The sequence below is a fragment of the Salvelinus fontinalis genome, chromosome 39 (genome assembly GCF_029448725.1).
Source record: "Salvelinus fontinalis isolate EN_2023a chromosome 39, ASM2944872v1, whole genome shotgun sequence".
NCBI lineage: Eukaryota > Metazoa > Chordata > Actinopteri > Salmoniformes > Salmonidae > Salvelinus > Salvelinus fontinalis.
In genome coordinates, this window is record NC_074703.1 from 6305625 (window position 1) to 6324298 (window position 18674).

At 45.1% G+C, this 18674-nt stretch overlaps 1 protein-coding gene across 1 annotated transcript in view; it reads left to right on the forward strand.

Annotated features, from left to right (window-relative positions):
- Positions 1 to 338: 338 nt before the first annotated feature.
- The window catches only part of tmtc2a (transmembrane O-mannosyltransferase targeting cadherins 2a), a 119151-nt gene continuing 100815 nt past the window's right edge, over positions 339 to 18674 (forward strand). Inside the window, exon 1 of the mRNA XM_055906066.1 lies at positions 339 to 799. Within this exon, the coding sequence (XP_055762041.1) occupies positions 717 to 799 (83 nt within the window). The 5' untranslated portion in view covers positions 339 to 716. The remainder of the gene's footprint in view (positions 800 to 18674) is intronic.

Genomic DNA, 18674 nt, shown 5'->3' on the forward strand with positions numbered 1-18674 from the left:
CTGGCATTAGTTAAAAGAGCCGTACATGCATGCTACAGCTTAGGCTATATAGAAATCACATATATAGGCTATATTTGCTTAAACATATTCAATATATCTCACAGTCAATCATTTTAATAGAAACATGACATTGGCATTGTTTTTGAATACATAGTTAGACAAAAAAAAGCTATTCCTATTTTACAAACTGGCAGCTATAGTATCTTTATATGACAGTGGGCTGGTTTATTTAGGCAGGCTAGTGCACTGAATATATGATTCATGAGGCAAGAGTGTGTTAAATAAATAGCCTACGTATTTTAGCACCTATCACCTCTCTCAATGCTACGAGCTCGAACATTGAGAGCGGAGGAGGGGCGTTGCACATGCTCACCGTCTCTAAAACCACACGCGGCTCCTACCAGTGAGTATCTGTGACGCGGATGAGGATGCAAGCACAGAGGACAGCGAAATAGCGAAATGCCGTCAGCTGTGCGCTAACCAGCAGGCATGCCGCCCTAGTTTCGTCTCAATATAGCTCTGACCCGATACGGCGCAAAATGGGTTAAAAGGAATATGGCCTGGATCGCGCAAACTTTCAGACACTTTGCTTTTACATGGGATTGGGTCTCTTAGTGTTACGGAGCGGCCAAATGAGGAGAGGAGACAATACAGAAACGGAAATTCGCATCTAGTATTTTTCTTGACTTTCCCCCACCCTATTCTCTTTTTAAGACATGATTACAGAGTTGGTGTGTAGCGCGGTGGCATTGGTCCTCTATCTCAACACACTGAACGCGGATTTCTGCTACGATGACAGGTATGACCTCCCGTAGAGCCGTACCTATGGCAACATCATCAGCTCCACTTGTCTGTCATCTTTACAGTCTCAAAAACCCCTCGGGTGCAAGCAGTTTCGCGAGGATCGCTGCGCGTCTGGGTGTTTGCATGTTCCATTGTCTATTCATGCTTATTTGTGTTATTCCATGAGAGCATTAGAGATAGAGAGTCATGGTTCACTCCCCTCAGAAAAGGTCACTTTGTTTAATGTAAATGCGATTCTACTTTGTTTAATGCAAATGCTTTCTCCTGTTGCATTGAACAAACAACCTACCCAAATAGGCTACAGAGGAGTTACTTGGTATTCCATTGTTAAAATCAATATACTGTCACTTACAATGACGCATGAAGTGACACAATAACAACAACGGGGATATGTAGGTTATGACTATAAGTTAATTATTATACATGTATGGTTCCTTCCTTTCTCTAATGTCGGAGTAACCAGGACATGCAGTGATGAAACGGGGACGGGAGCTTCTTTGTGTTGTCAGAGCACATCACTGACAGGAGGAGAGGGATACTAACACGCTTCTTGCCTGGTTGTAATAATGCTGCTCTCTCCGGGGAAAATATCAAATTTAAATTGAAAGACATGTTATAATTAGAATATATTTGTCGAGTGCAGCACGCTTGCATGGCTAGATATGTTGACACAATCCTGGAGTAGCCCATGCTTTCCAGGACTCATTGGAACGCTATTACCCAGAAACCAAGCGGAGAGAGCAATTCATTTGGATTGCAGAACGTTTGAGACTCCAATTTGGACATCCATCCACGATTCAGTGTAGGGTTAAATAGTCCAACTTTAGTTTTAGGCATTGGGGATTGTGATGAGAAATTAAAACAACAATAATCATGATCAGAATTGTAATTAGGCTGAAAAAATTATTGTAGCCTATACTGTACTTTAAGATGAGCAAGCCTTCAATCACATACTGGGGCGGCAGGTAGCCTAGTGGTTAGAGCGTTGGGCCAGTAACTGAAAGGTTGCTAGATTAAATCACTGAGTTGACAAGGTAAACATATGTCGTTCTGCCCCTGAACAAGGCAGTTAAGCCACTGTCTCTAGGCCATCATTGTAAATAAGAATTTGTTCTTAACTGACTTGCCTAGTTAAATAAAAAAATGACACACTAGTCTAAGTTTTTTTCCCACTGTTTCATGATTAAATCAATGTATATTTTTGGCTCATCATGGGACCCTTGCTACTGGGTGAACTAAAAGCAGCAGGACTCCTACAGATGTAGGATCTTAATTTGATCACCCTGTTGTTGCAGGAAATGTCATTCACAGTAGGAAAGGCTAACTAAAATGTGTAGTGTATTCAAAGTTTAAAAATACTTCTAAAGTTAGTAATTTACACTTTCAAATGTCAGACTTGATTTGCCCTGACTAAACATTTATAAACCATACAAAAATGTCCATTAATTATAATCAACACAATAATTCACATTTCCTGTTGCTGCAGGATTATTTTCCTGCTGTGAGAAACTGGTAAAATTAAAGTCCTACATCTGTATATGGGCATAAATTAGGAGGGCTCAGGGAATTCAGTGTAAAATCCCCAGAACAAATCGAGTTCTCTCTATTACAGCTCACACAGATAAATCATTGTTCCAAGTTCATACACATCATACCAACAGGTTTTGTCCCTTGCCGGCGACTCCCCACTAGAGAGTTAGGAGCAGTTGGGGGCTCTGGTTAGCTTTACTAACACCTCCTTGGGGTCACAGACCCTTCACTGGTTGTCAGTACTGCTCGTTGAACCCTATGTGCGGGTTGCACGGCCTACTCTGTTAGAGTAATGGAGTATCCCTGTATGTATGTATGTATGTGTGTGTGTGTGTGTGTGTGTGTGTGTGTGTGTGTGTGTGTGTGTGTGTGTGTGTGTGTGTGTGTGTGTTTGTTTGTGCGCGTGCGTGCTTGTGTCTCATGTGCAGTGTGCAGACACTCATCGAGCAAAACCTAGACAAACGTGGGGCATGAGACTCCTTAACCCAGAGATGACCGAGCCTTGTGTGTGTGTGTGTGTGTGTGAATAAATGACGGAGAGAGAAAGAGAGAATGTGTTGGAGGGTCTGTCTGTCTATTTGTCTGTCTGTCAGTCCAGTTACTCTCACATTGCCGTACACTTTTCCAGGATACGAGTGACTGTCTATATGATTGCACAATTCTGAATGTAAAACCGAAGCCCTCTACCGAATCCCTCTACTGAAGCCTCTACTGAAGCCCCTACTGAAGCCCTCTACTATGACTGCTTTCTATTACACTACCTGTATCTGACCATGTCACAGTGGAGTGAAGAAAGCCATCATGGCCCTCTCATGAGTTCATGACTAAGTGTCAGTGTCCTAGCCACAACTCCCTGTGAGTCCACTCAGTGTAAGTTCAGCGCTGGTGACCCTCTGTAACTATCAATGTCACTGTGATAATTTACACCCCTGGGAGAGAGAGAGACGGGGAGAGTGAAAGAGAGAGCGAGAGAGAGAGCGAGAGAGAGAAGGAGAGAGAGACAGACTACGTTCAGGCCCACTGCTCATGTATTGGGAAAGCTGAATACCAATCAGAATCCTGACCTCCATAGTCATCTATCAAATGGCTTCCTTTGACAGAGGTCAAGAGTCGCATGCTCCCTGGTCTCTCTCCTGATTGTTAGTGGAGAGAGCTGCATTCGTGTTTGTTAGGACAGGGCTGAAAAAAAGCAAGCACATCTGTCAAGTCTGCATTCTTGAGAAGACAGTCTTTGTATGTCTTCTTGACACTGTGCTGCTGTTCAGTTCTGTACAGGAGCGTTTTCTGTAGGCCGAAGGGGAGGAGGTGGAAATCACATGGTGGTTCTAGCTCAATGGGATGTTCTTGGTGCGTCTCTGTTTTCTCAATCACGTCACATGTTTTTCCTGGGCACAGGGCTGGCCCTATGTCAGCCAATGGTAATATCAATAAAAAGCCATGTGTTTGAAATGACAGGAGTTTTACTGGCACGGGGGAAGAACGCCAGCCAATCATTCTTCTACAAGGGAAAATTGAGCTCAATTAGTATTGTGAGTATTCTGGTGTTCCGGAGCCAATCTGAATGGTTTCCCTCCAAACTAGATCAGGGACAGAACATAACAAATACATTTGTATGTTGAGTTTTTGTTCTGTTGTCATTTATGAGGAAGGCCTTCCAGTACAAGAAGGAGGCAGGGGGGTGTCTCAACAGGAGTAGATTGATAGCTTCAGGGCTGAGTTCATAGATTAGGAAATTAATTTGTTGTGAACTCTGAACTCTCCCCTGAAAGCTCTTGCAAAACGCATCATACTGTGGCACTTCCTGTATTTTGAAAGTTCTAGATCTTGAAAACTTGATCGCTGACATGCAACACATCTTGGGACTGTATCAACAGGGGACTAATTAAACAAATACCAAAATATAGTTTTTGAGTGGTATTTTCCTTTAACAAACAACATTTGACCTGCGTGGCTTTTAAATGGCATCACTAACAGACTGATCAAGTGGTATGTGTCTGAGGAATACGATAGTAGAGGAATAGGATGCAGTCCTATTGACACCAAAGGTGCAAGTGTGAATTGTTCTCCATAGACAAATGAAGCGTCTTCAGGAAGCATCCTGAAATGGAATGTCTAAGTGACTTTTAGTATTCCTAGTGATGTATCACCACACATCTGTGATCCCAATCGCGTCAGACCCCCCCATGTAACCCAGAAATGCATTGTAGGTCCTTGGGGACTTGTAAGGAAAACATCCCCCACGCTTCTTTCAGAGGAGCAAAACAATTCAATCTGTGGGGAGTCGGGTGATGGCTGGGAGTAGTTTGGTGTGGCTTAACTGTGACAGAAATGGTTTCCATATGTACATCCACATGCATTTGGAAATTCTGATCCATATTGTATGTCGGAATCCCTCTCTAACTGTTCTATCGTTGCCTCATGACCCCTTATTGGTGTGCGCTCCAATGAGTTAAGTCAGCCTCAATGATTGATTGAAGCACTGTCTCAGGGAACAACAGAGGCATCGATGGGCCACACGCGCCGTCATCTCCCAGCACAGTTGGGCTTTTAATTACGCAATTAATGACTCAACGTTGCTTACTATGGAGCCCCTGGAATCAACGGGAGCTTTGTCATGGAATCAACTCCAACACTAGGGAGTCCTACTCTCACTCCCTCTTAAAAGTGCCAACCGTCGTAGTTACGTCCATCGTAGCCCAGTCAGGGAAGGAAGTGGTGTTTCGTGAGGGCATTGTTGTGTCAGTGACTGAGGTTTACTTTAAATTTATCAGCGCCCATTGAAAAACGCAAAGGGCATGAGAGTTATTTTCATCAAAACAGGGATGTCTGGACTTGGTGTTCGCTCTGTAACTTTGTACAGTTAGACTACCGGGTTTGTGTCTCTGTTGCTTTCTAAAGCAGGATACATTTGCCATTGATTTGCCTCAACTGGTTGTTTGGAAAAGCCGTTCAATAACCTTAATGGCACTAAGGGTCAGGAGTATTATTGATGAGTGTGACGGTTGAAGCTACCTATTGATGAGTGTGACGGTTGAAGCTGCCTATTGATGAGTGTGACGGTTGAAGCTGCCTATTGATGAGTGTGACGGTTGAAGCTGCCTATTGATGAGTGTGACGGTTGCAGATGCCTATTGATGAGTGTGACGGTTGAAGCTGCCTATTGATGAGTGTGACGGTTGAAGCTGCCTATTGATGAGTGTGACGGTTGAAGCTGCCTATTGATGAGTGTGACGGTTGCAGATGCCTATTGATGAGTGTGACGGTTGCAGATGCCTATTGATGAGTGTGACGGTTGAAGCTGCCTATTGATGAGTGTGACGGTTGAAGCTGCCTATTGATGAGTGTGACGGTTGAAGCTGCCTATTGATGAGTGTGACGGTTGCAGATGCCTATTGATGAGTGTGACGGTTGAAGCTGCCTACTGATGAGTGTGACGGTTGAAGCTGCCTATTGATGAGTGTGACCCGTTGAAGCTGCCTATTGATGAGTGTGACGGTTGAAGCAGCCTATTGATGAGTGTGATGGTTGAAGCAGCCTATTGATGAGTGTGATGGTTGAAGCTGTCTATTGATAAGTGTGACCCGTTGAAGCTGCCTATTGATGAGTGTGACCCGTTGAAGCTGCCTATTGATGAGTGTGATGGTTGAAGCTGCCTATTGATAAGTGTGACGGTTGAAGCAGCCTATTGATGAGTGTGATGGTTGAAGCTGCCGATTGATGAGTGTGACGATTGCAGCTGCCTATTGATGAGTGTGACGGTTGAAGCTGCCTATTGATGAGTGTGACGCTTGAAGCTGCCTATTGATAAGTGTGAAGGTTGAAGCTGCCTATTGATGAGTGTGACGGTTGAAGCTGCCTATTGATGAGTGTGACGGTTGAAGCTGCCTATTGATGAGTGTGACGGTTGAAGCTGCCTATTGATGAGTGTGACGGTTGAAGCTGCCTATTGATGAGTGTGACGGTTGAAGCTGCCTATTGATGAGTGTGACGGTTGCAGATGCCTATTGATGAGTGTGACGGTTGAAGCTGCCTATTGATGAGTGTGACGGTTGAAGCTGCCTATTGATGAGTGTGACGGTTGAAGCTGCCTATTGATGAGTGTGACGGTTGCAGATGCCTATTGATGAGTGTGACGGTTGCAGATGCCTATTGATGAGTGTGACGGTTGAAGCTGCCTATTGATGAGTGTGACGGTTGAAGCTGCCTATTGATGAGTGTGACGGTTGAAGCTGCCTATTGATGAGTGTGACGGTTGCAGATGCCTATTGATGAGTGTGACGGTTGAAGCTGCCTATTGATGAGTGTGACGGTTGAAGCTGCCTATTGATGAGTGTGACCCGTTGAAGCTGCCTATTGATGAGTGTGACGGTTGAAGCAGCCTATTGATGAGTGTGATGGTTGAAGCAGCCTATTGATGAGTGTGATGGTTGAAGCTGTCTATTGATAAGTGTGACCCGTTGAAGCTGCCTATTGATGAGTGTGACCCGTTGAAGCTGCCTATTGATGAGTGTGATGGTTGAAGCTGCCTATTGATAAGTGTGACGGTTGAAGCAGCCTATTGATGAGTGTGATGGTTGAAGCTGCCGATTGATGAGTGTGACGATTGCAGCTGCCTATTGATGAGTGTGACGGTTGAAGCTGCCTATTGATGAGTGTGACGCTTGAAGCTGCCTATTGATAAGTGTGAAGGTTGAAGCTGCCTATTGATGAGTGTGACGGTTGAAGCTGCCTATTGATGAGTGTGACCCGTTGAAGCTGCCTATTGATGAGTGTGACCCGTTGAAGCTGCCTATTGATGAGTGTGACGGTTGAAGCTGCCTATTGATAAGTGTGACGGTTGAAGCAGCCTATTGATGAGTGTGATGGTTGAAGCTGCCTATTGATGAGTGTGACGGTTGAAGCTGCCTATTGATGAGTGTGACGGTTGAAGCTGCCTATTGATGAGGGTGATGGTTGCAGCTGCCTATTGATGAGTGTGACGGTTGAAGCTGCCTATTGATGAGTGTGACGTTTGAAGCAGCCTATTGATGAGTGTGACGGTTGAAGCTGCCTATTGATGAGTGTGATGGTTGAAGCTGCCTATTGATGAGTGTGATGGTTGAAGCTGCCTATTGATGAGTGTGACGGTTAAAGCTGCCTATTGATGAGTGTGACGGTTGAAGCTGCCTATTGATGAGTGTGACCCGTTGAAGCTGCCTATTGATGAGTGTGACGGTTGAAGCTGCCTATTGATGAGTGTGACGGTTGAAGCTGCCTATTGATGAGTGTGACGGTTGAAGCTGCCTATTGATGAGTGTGACGGTTGAAGCTGCCTATTGATGAGTGTGACGGTTGCAGATGCCTATTGATGAGTGTGACGGTTGAAGCTGCCTATTGATGAGTGTGACGGTTGAAGCTGCCTATTGATGAGTGTGACGGTTGAAGCTGCCTATTGATGAGTGTGACGGTTGCAGATGCCTATTGATGAGTGTGACGGTTGCAGATGCCTATTGATGAGTGTGACGGTTGAAGCTGCCTATTGATGAGTGTGACGGTTGAAGCTGCCTATTGATGAGTGTGACGGTTGAAGCTGCCTATTGATGAGTGTGACGGTTGCAGATGCCTATTGATGAGTGTGACGGTTGAAGCTGCCTATTGATGAGTGTGACGGTTGAAGCTGCCTATTGATGAGTGTGACCCGTTGAAGCTGCCTATTGATGAGTGTGACGGTTGAAGCAGCCTATTGATGAGTGTGATGGTTGAAGCAGCCTATTGATGAGTGTGATGGTTGAAGCTGTCTATTGATAAGTGTGACCCGTTGAAGCTGCCTATTGATGAGTGTGACCCGTTGAAGCTGCCTATTGATGAGTGTGATGGTTGAAGCTGCCTATTGATAAGTGTGACGGTTGAAGCAGCCTATTGATGAGTGTGATGGTTGAAGCTGCCGATTGATGAGTGTGACGATTGCAGCTGCCTATTGATGAGTGTGACGGTTGAAGCTGCCTATTGATGAGTGTGACGCTTGAAGCTGCCTATTGATAAGTGTGAAGGTTGAAGCTGCCTATTGATGAGTGTGACGGTTGAAGCTGCCTATTGATGAGTGTGACGGTTGAAGCTGCCTATTGATGAGTGTGACGGTTGAAGCTGCCTATTGATGAGTGTGACGGTTGAAGCTGCCTATTGATGAGTGTGACGGTTGAAGCTGCCTATTGATGAGTGTGACGGTTGCAGATGCCTATTGATGAGTGTGACGGTTGAAGCTGCCTATTGATGAGTGTGACGGTTGAAGCTGCCTATTGATGAGTGTGACGGTTGAAGCTGCCTATTGATGAGTGTGACGGTTGCAGATGCCTATTGATGAGTGTGACGGTTGCAGATGCCTATTGATGAGTGTGACGGTTGAAGCTGCCTATTGATGAGTGTGACGGTTGAAGCTGCCTATTGATGAGTGTGACGGTTGAAGCTGCCTATTGATGAGTGTGACGGTTGCAGATGCCTATTGATGAGTGTGACGGTTGAAGCTGCCTATTGATGAGTGTGACGGTTGAAGCTGCCTATTGATGAGTGTGACCCGTTGAAGCTGCCTATTGATGAGTGTGACGGTTGAAGCAGCCTATTGATGAGTGTGATGGTTGAAGCAGCCTATTGATGAGTGTGATGGTTGAAGCTGTCTATTGATAAGTGTGACCCGTTGAAGCTGCCTATTGATGAGTGTGACCCGTTGAAGCTGCCTATTGATGAGTGTGATGGTTGAAGCTGCCTATTGATAAGTGTGACGGTTGAAGCAGCCTATTGATGAGTGTGATGGTTGAAGCTGCCGATTGATGAGTGTGACGATTGCAGCTGCCTATTGATGAGTGTGACGGTTGAAGCTGCCTATTGATGAGTGTGACGCTTGAAGCTGCCTATTGATAAGTGTGAAGGTTGAAGCTGCCTATTGATGAGTGTGACGGTTGAAGCTGCCTATTGATGAGTGTGACCCGTTGAAGCTGCCTATTGATGAGTGTGACCCGTTGAAGCTGCCAATTGATGAGTGTGACGGTTGAAGCTGCCTATTGATAAGTGTGACGGTTGAAGCAGCCTATTGATGAGTGTGATGGTTGAAGCTGCCTATTGATGAGTGTGACGGTTGAAGCTGCCTATTGATGAGTGTGACGGTTGAAGCTGCCTATTGATGAGGGTGATGGTTGCAGCTGCCTATTGATGAGTGTGACGGTTGAAGCTGCCTATTGATGAGTGTGACGGTTGAAGCTGCCTATTGATGAGTGTGACGTTTGAAGCAGCCTATTGATGAGTGTGACGGTTGAAGCTGCCTATTGATGAGTGTGATGGTTGAAGCTGCCTATTGATGAGTGTGATTGTTGAAGCTGCCTATTGATGAGTGTGACGGTTAAAGCTGCCTATTGATGAGTGTGACGGTTGAAGCTGCCTATTGATGAGTATGACGGTTGAAGCAGCCTATTGATGAGTGTGATGGTTGAAGCTGCCTATTGATAAGTGTGATGGTTGAAGCAGCCTATTGATGAGTGTGATGGTTGAAGCTGCCTATTGATGAGTGTGACGGTTAAAGCTGCCTATTGATGAGTGTGACGGTTGAAGCTGCCTATTGATGAGTGTGACCCGTTGAAGCTGCCTATTGATGAGTGTGACGGTTGAAGCTGCCTATTGATGAGTGTGACGGTTGAAGCTGCCTATTGATGAGTGTGACGGTTGAAGCTGCCTATTGATGAGTGTGACGGTTGAAGCTGCCTATTGATGAGTGTGACGGTTGAAGCTGCCTATTGATGAGTGTGACGGTTGAAGCTGCCTATTGATGAGTGTGACAGTTGAAGCTGCCTATTGATGAGTGTGATGGTTGAAGCTGCCTATTGATGAGTGTGATGGTTGAAGCTGCCTATTGATGAGTGTGACGGTTAAAGCTGCCTATTGATGAGTGTGACGGTTGAAGCTGCCTATTGATGAGTGTGACGGTTGAAGCTTTCTATTGATGAGTATGACGGTTGAAGCAGCCTATTGATGAGTGTGATGGTTGAAGCTGCCTATTGATAAGTGTGATGGTTGAAGCAGCCTATTGATGAGTGTGACGGTTGAAGCTGCCTATTGATGAGTGTGACGGTTAAAGCTGCCTATTGATGAGTGTGACGGTTGAAGCTGCCTATTGATGAGTGTGACGGTTGAAGCTGCCTATTGATGAGTATGACGGTTGAAGCAGCCTATTGATGAGTGTGATGGTTGAAGCTGCCTATTGATAAGTGTGATGGTTGAAGCAGCCTATTGATGAGTGTGACGGTTGAAGCTGCCTATTGATGAGTGTGATGGTTGAAGCTGCCTATTGATAAGTGTGATGGTTGAAGCAGCCTATTGATGAGTGTGATGGTTGAAGCTGCCTATTGATTAGAGTGACGGTTGAAGCTGCCTATTGATGAGTGTGACGATTGAAGCTGCCTATTGATAAGTGTGATGGTTGAAGCAGCCTATTGATGAGTGTGACGGTTGAAGCTGCCTATTGATAAGTGTGATGGTTGAAGCAGCCTATTGATGAGTGTGACGGTTGAAGCAGCCTATTGATGAGTGTGACGGTTGAAGCTGCCTATTGATGAGTGTGATGGTTGCAGCAGCCTATTGATAAGTGTGATGGTTGAAGCAGCCTATTGATGAGTGTGATGGTTGCAGCTGCCTATTGATGAGTGTGATGGTTGCAGCTGCCTATTGATAAGTGTGATGGTTGAAGCAGCCTATTGATGAGTGTGACGGTTGAAGCTGCCTATTGATGAGTGTGACAGGTGAAGCAGCCTATTGATGAGTGTGATGGTTGAAGCTGCCTATTGATGAGTGTGACGGTTGAAGCTGCCTATTGATCAGTGTGATGGTTGAAGCTGCCTATTGATGAGTGTGATGATTGAAGCTGCCTATTGATGAGTGTGACGGTTGAAGCTGCCTATTGATAAGTGTGACGGTTGAAGCAGCCTATTGATGAGTGTGACCGTTGAAGCTGCCTATTGTTGAGTGTGACCCGTTGAAGCAGCCTATTGATGAGTGTGACGGTTGAAGCTGCCTATTGATGAGTGTGACAGTTGAAGCAGCCTATTGATGAGTGTGATGGTTGAAGCTGCCTATTGATGAGTGTGACGGTTGAAGCTGCCTATTGATCAGTGTGATGGTTGAAGCTGCCTATTGATGAGTGTGACCCGTTGAAGCTGCCTATTGATGAGTGTGACGGTTGAAGCTGCCTATTGATGAGTGTTACGGTTGAAGCTGCCTATTGATGAGTGTGATGGTTGAAGCAGCCTATTGATGAGTGTGATGGTTGAAGCTGCCTATTGATGAGTGTGACGGTTAAAGCTGCCTATTGATGAGTGTGACCCGTTGAAGCTGCCTATTGATGAGAGTGACGGTTGAAGCTGCCTATTGATAAGTGTGATGGTTGAAGCAGCCTATTGATGACTGTGACGGTTGAAGCTGCCTATTGATGAGTGTGACAGTTGAAGCAGCCTATTGATGAGTGTGATGGTTGAAGCTGCCTATTGATGAGTGTGACGGTTGAAGCTGCCTATTGATGAGTGTGATGGTTGAAGCTGCCTATTGATGAGTGTGACGGTTGAAGCTGCCTATTGATGAGTGTGACGGTTGAAGCAGCCTATTGATAAGTGTGACGGTTGAAGCAGCCTATTGATGAGTGTGACCGTTGAAGCTGCCTATTGATGAGTGTGACCCGTTGAAGCTGCCTATTGATGAGTGTGACGGTTGAAGCTGCCTATTGATGAGTGTGACGGTTGAAGCTGCCTATTGATGAGTGTGAACCGTTGAAGCTGCCTATTGATGAGTGTGACGGTTGCAGCTGCCTATTGATGAGTGTGACGGTTGAAGCTGCCTATTGATGACTGTGACGGTTGAAGCTGCCTATTGATGAGTGTGACGTTTGAAGCAGCCTATTGATGAGTGTGACGGTTGAAGCTGCCTATTGATGAGTGTGACGGTTGAAGCTGCCTATTGATGAGTGTGATGGTTGAAGCTGCCTATTGATGAGTGTGATGGTTGAAGCAGCCTATTGATAAGTGTGACCGTTGCAGCTGCCTATTGATAAGTGTGACCGTTGAAGCTGCCTATTGATGAGTTTGACGGTTGAAGCTGCCTATTGATAAGTGTGACCGTTGAAGCTGCCTATCTATAAATCCATGAATCTATAGGGTTGCTGCCTAAGTATGCTATGAATTTCAAGAACGTACGTCTTTTGCAAGGCCTTTCAAACAGCCTGTTTTGTTCAGCGTTTATATGCCTTTTTTGTTGTGACAATATAAACAGAAGCCTACTTGTTCATTTTTAGGAGAGGGGGTTGGGTGAATGCTGCCGATATAAGCCAAACAGCAAAATTCCCATTAGAGAAACCACAATACTCATAAACTCATGTTCTTGCAGAGAGACACCTCTCACACCCAACACTGTCTTTGAAATGTCAGATCTGCTCTCAGTTACAGATTATCTATGTTTTTTGTCGCCAGCTCCTCCTTAACTCATTGCTCATTGTCGCCCTGGTAAGGTTGTGGTTCATTATAGAAAAACGATGCCCAGAGTGAGTTTTTGTGCCCCCAGTAGAGTTATAACCGGACGCTGGGAGCTAATACTTTTTTGGAGCGATGAGTAAGAGTAAGTGTTGTTTTAGTAAGTATTGGTTTAGTAAATATTGGTTTAGGACTATTGGTTTAGTAAGTGTTGGTTTAGTAAGTATTGGTTTAGTAAATATTGGTTTAGTAAATATTGGTTTAGGACTATTGGTTTAGTAGTATTGGTTTAGTAAGTGTTGGTTTAGTAAGTATTGGTTTAGGACTATTGGTTTAGGAGTATTGGTTTAGGAGTATTGGTTTAGTAAGTATTGGTTTAGGAGTATTGGTTTAGGAGTATTGGTTTAGTAAGTGTTGGTTTAGTAAGTATTGGTTTAGGACTATTGGTTTAGTAAGTATTGGTTTAGGAGTATTGGTTTAGTAAATATTGGTTTAGGAGTATTGGTTTAGTAAGTATTGGTTTAGGAGTATTGGTTTAGGAGTATTGGTTTAGTAAGTATTGGTTTAGGAGTATTGGTTTAGGAGTATTGGTTTAGTAAGTATTGGTTTAGGAGTATTGGTTTAGGAGTATTGGTTTAGTCAGTATTGGTTTAGGAGTATTGGTTTAGGAGTATTGGTTTAGGAGTATTGGTTTAGTAAATATTGGTTTAATAAATATTGGTTTAGGACTATTGGTTTAGTAAGTGTTGTTTTAGTAAGTATTGGTTTAGGACTATTGGTTTAGTAAGTGTTGTTTTAGTAAGTATTGGTTTAGTAAGTATTGGTTTAGGAGTATTGGTTTAGGAGTATTGGTTTAGGAGTATTGGTTTAGGAGTATTGGTTTAGTAAGTATTGGTTTAGGAGTATTGGTTCAGTAAGTGTTGGTTTAGTAAGTATTGGTTTAGTAAGTATTGGTTTAGGACTATTGGTTTAGGAGTATTGGTTTAGTAAGTATTGGTTTAGGAGTATTGGTTTAGTAAGTGTTGGTTTAGTAAATATTGGTTTAGTAAGTATTGGTTTAGTAAATATTGGTTTAGTAAATATTGGTTTAGTAAGTATTGGTTTAGGACTATTGGTTTAGGAGTATTGGTTTAGGAGTATTGGTTTAGGAGTATTGGTTTAGTAAGTATTGGTTTAGGAGTATTGGTTTAGTAAGTATTGGTTTAGGAGTATTGGTTTAGTAAGTATTGGTTTAGGAGTATTGGTTTAGTCAGTATTGGTTTAGTAAATATTGGTTTAGGAGTATTGGTTTAGTAAGTATTGGTTTAGTAAGTATTGGTTTAGTAAATATTGGTTTAGGACTATTGGTTTAGGAGTATTGGTTTAGTAAGTATTGGTTTAGGAGTATTGGTCTAGGACTATTGGTTTAGGAGTATTGGTTTAGTAAATATTGGTTTAGGAGTATTGGTTTAGGAGTATTGGTTTAGTAAGTGTTGGTTTAGTAAATATTGGTTTAGTAAATATTGGTTTAGTAAATATTGGTTTAGTAAGTATTGGTTTAGTAAATATTGGTTTAGGAGTATTGGTTTAGGAGTATTGGTTTAGTAAGTGTTGGTTTAGTAAATATTGGTTTAGTAAGTATTGGTTTAGGACTATTGGTTTAGTAAGTGTTGGTTTAGTAAATATTGGTTTAGTAAGTATTGGTTTAGTAAGTGTTGGTTTAGTAAATATTGGTTTAGTAAGTATTGGTTTAGGACTATTGGTTTAGTAAGTGTTGGTTTAGTAAATATTGGTTTAGGAGTATTGGTTTAGGAGTATTGGTTTAGGAGTATTGGTTTAGTAAGTGTTGGTTTAGTAAGTATTGGTTTAGGACTATTGGTTTAGGACTATTGGTTTAGGACTATTGGTTTAGTAAGTGTTGGTTTAGGAGTATTGGTTTAGGACTATTGGTTTAGGACTATTGGTTTAGGAGTATTGGTTTAGTAAGTGTTGGTTTAGTAAATATTGGTTTAGGAGTATTGGTTTAGGACTATTGGTTTAGTCAGTATTGGTTTAGGAGTATTGGTTTAGTAAATATTGGTTTAGGAGTATTGGTTTAGTAAATATTGGTTTAGTAAATATTGGTTTAGGACCATTGGTTTAGGACTATTGGTTTAGGACTATTGGTTTAGTAAGTATTGGTTTAGTCAGTATTGGTTTAGTCAGTATTGGTTTAGTCAGTATTGGTTTAGTCAGTATTGGTTTAGTCAGTATTGGTTTAGTCAGTATTGGTTTAGGACTATTGGTTTAGGAGTATTGGTTTAGTAAGTATTAGTTTAGGAGTATCAAAGGTACTTTATGAGTATTTAGTGAGTGAGAGGGCAAGTAAGTGAGCGTTCTTGTTAGTAGTTTGGCTATTGAGGGAGTAGGGAAGGGAGTGTTTACGATGGGTAATTTGAGATGGTTTGGAGGCGAGGAGAATTTCAACCACACCAGAGTACTATGTCAGGGATTATATGTTTTTTGGAGGGAAAGCAGGCGGGCCTGAAAGTGTGGTTTTGGTGGTGAAAAACCCTCAGACTGTATGGCTATGATGGTGACGCGTTGCCATGGCTATAGCCATGCGGGTGGATATAGTAAAAAAGGCTGGCTTCTAGCCTTAGGCCTTAAATGTACTATCCCTTTGTTATAGAATTACAACACATGTTTTTTAATTCATTGCTTTTCAAAAAGTTTTTCTCATTGATGTCTGTGTATGTACACTCTGGGAGTTGGAGGAGGGGGGGCATTAAAACAATAGGGGTAAGGCAGGGAACGAAAAGGACTAGAAGCCTTGATTACTTGCAGATTTACACTCGTAAGCTCTTAGCGGACAGATTTTCTGGGAAGTGTCAGCAAATTCAGAAGATGTTTTTCAGCCTGAAACATTATGAAAGATCATTTCGGGGCTTAAACAATGTCACGTTCCTGACCTATTTATGTTAGTTGTTATGTGTGTTAGTTGGTCAGGACGTGAGGTTGGGTGGGCATTCTATGTTTTCTGTTTCTGTGTTGGTTTTGGGTTACCTGGTATGGCTCTTAATTAGAGGCAGGGGTTTGGCGTTCCTCTAATTAAGAGTCATATTTAGGTAGGCGTTGTCACAGTGTTCGTTGTGGGTGATTGTCTTCCGTGTCAGTATGTATGTTCGTGCCACACGGGACTGTAGCGTTTGCTTGTTTCGTTTCGTTTCGATGTCGTCTGTTTCCTGTACGTGAGTTTATGTTTAGTTATGTAAGTTTATGTTCAGGTTTCGTTCTACGTCGTTTTCTTATTTTGTAAGTTTGTTAAAGTGTTTGTTTTCGTGTTGCCATCTTCATCGTTGTTATAAATAAAAAGATGACTTATTTCCCGCAAGCTGCGTTTTGGTCTGAAGATCCTTCTCTCCTCACCTCATCCGAGGATGAGGAGAGCACCAGCCGTTACAGAATCACCCACCACGCTAAGACCAAGCGGCAAGGGAGAAATAAACGGAGTAAGGGACAGGAGAAAAACAAGGAGCAATGGACATGGGACGATTTATTGGATGGAAAAGGTGTCTACACATGGGAGGAGATCCTGGCTGGTAGAGATCGCCTCCCATGGGAACAGCTGGAGGCACTGAGGAGAGCAGAGGCTACCGGGGAGAGGAACCGGAGCTATGAGGGAACGCGTCTGGCACGGAAGCCCGAAAAGCCCGTAAGTAATTCCCAAAAATTTCTTGGGGGGGGGCTAGGAGGTAGTGGGCCAAGGGCAGGTAGGAGACCTGCGCCCACTTCCCAGGCTTACCGTGGAGAGCGGGAGTACGGGCAGGCGCCGTGTTACGCAGTAGAGCGCACGGTGTCTCCTGTACGAGTGCATAGCCCAGTGCGGGTTATTCCACCTCCCCGCACTGGGAGGGCTAGATTGGGTATTGAGCCAGGTGTCATGAGGCCGGCTCAACGCGTCTGGTCTCCAGTGCGTCTCCTCGGGCCGGCATACATGGCACCTGCTTTACGCATGGTTTCCCCGGTTCGCCTACATAGCCCGGTGCGGGTTATTCCACCTCCCCGCACTGGTCGGGCAACCGGGAGCATTCAACCAGGTAAGGTTGGGCAGGCTCAATGCTCAAGAGAGCCAGTACGCCTCCACGGTCCGGTATTTCCGGCACCACCTCCCCGCCCCAGCCTAGTACCTACAGTGTCTACACTACGCACTAGGCTACCAGTGCGTATCCTGAGCCCTGTTCCTCCTCCACGCACTCTCCCTGTAGTGCGTGTATCTAGCCCGGTGCCTCCAGTTCCGGCCCCACGCACTAAGCTACCAGTGCGTCTCCAGAGCCCTGTACAAACTGTATCTTCTCCCCCTACTAATCCTGATGTGCTTGTCCTCAGCCCGGCGTCACCAGTGCCGGTACCACGCATCAGTTATAGAGTGGGCTTTGAGAATACAGTGTGCCCTGTCCCTGCTCCCCGCACTAGTAGGAAGGTGCTTATCCTTAGCCCGGTGCCTCCAGTTCCGGCACCACGCACCAGGTCTACAGTGCACCGTATCCGGCCAGAGCCATCCGTCTCCCCAGCGCCATCTGAGCCATCCGTCTCCCCAGCGCCATCTGAGCCATCCGTCTCCCCAGCGCCATCTGAGCCATCCGTCTCCCCAGCGCCATCTGAGCCATCCGTCTCCCCAGCGCCGTCTGAGCCATCCGTCTGCCAGGAGCCTGCAAAGCCGCCCGTCTGCCATGAGCCTGCAAAGCCGCCCGTCTGCCATGAGCCTACAGAGCCGTCAGCCAGACAGGAGCCGCTAGAGCCGTCAGCTAGACAGGAGCCGCTAGAGCCGTCAGCCAGACAGGATCTGCCAGAGCCGCCAACCAGACAGGATCTGCCAGAGCCGCCAACCAGACAGGATCTGCCAGAGCCGCCAACCAGACAGGATCTGCCAGAGCCGCCAACCAGACAGGATCTGCCAGAGCCGCCAACCAGACAGGATCTGCCAGAGCCGTCAGAGAGCCATGAGCAGCCAGAGCCGTCAGAGAGCCATGAGCAGCCAGAGCCGTCAGAGCGCCATGAGCAGCCAGAGCCGTCAGAGCGCCATGAGCAGCCAGAGCCGTCAGAGCGCCATGAGCAGCCAGAGCCGTCAGAGCGCCATGAGCAGCCAGAGCCGTCAGAGCGCCATGAGCGTCGAGAGCCGTCAGCCTGCCATGAGCGTCGAGAGCCGTCAGCCTGCCATGAGCGTCGAGAGCCGTCAGCCTGCCATGAGCGTCGAGAGCCGTCAGCCAGCCATGAGCGTCGAGATTCGTCAGTCAGCCATGAGCTGCCCTTCAGCCTGAAAAGGCTAGATACCCAGAACTGCCCATCAGTCCAGAGCTGTCTCTCTGTCCGGAGCTGCCTTTCAGTCCGGAGTTGCCCCTCTATCCTGATCTCCCTCTCTATCTTGATCTACCTCTATATTCTTATCTATCCCTCTGTCTTGATTTATCTCTCTGTCCCGGTGTTGTCCTTATTAGGTATGTTATTAAGAGGATTTTGTGGGGGAAAAAAGAGGGTGGACATTCTTGGAGGGAGGAAGCTAGGATGGATTATGGTGGGGTGGGAACCGCGCCCGGAGCCTGAGCCACCACCGTGGTTAGATGCCCACCCAGACCCTCCCCTAGACTTTGTGCTGGTGCGTCCGGAGTTCGCACCTTGTGGGGGGGGTAATGTCACGTTCCTGACCTATTTATGTTAGTTGTTATGTGTGTTAGTTGGTCAGGACGTGAGGTTGGGTGGGCATTCTATGTTTTCTGTTTCTGTGTTGGTTTTGGGTTACCTGGTATGGCTCTTAATTAGAGGCAGGGGTTTGGCGTTCCTCTAATTAAGAGTCATATTTAGGTAGGCGTTGTCACAGTGTTCGTTGTGGGTGATTGTCTTCCG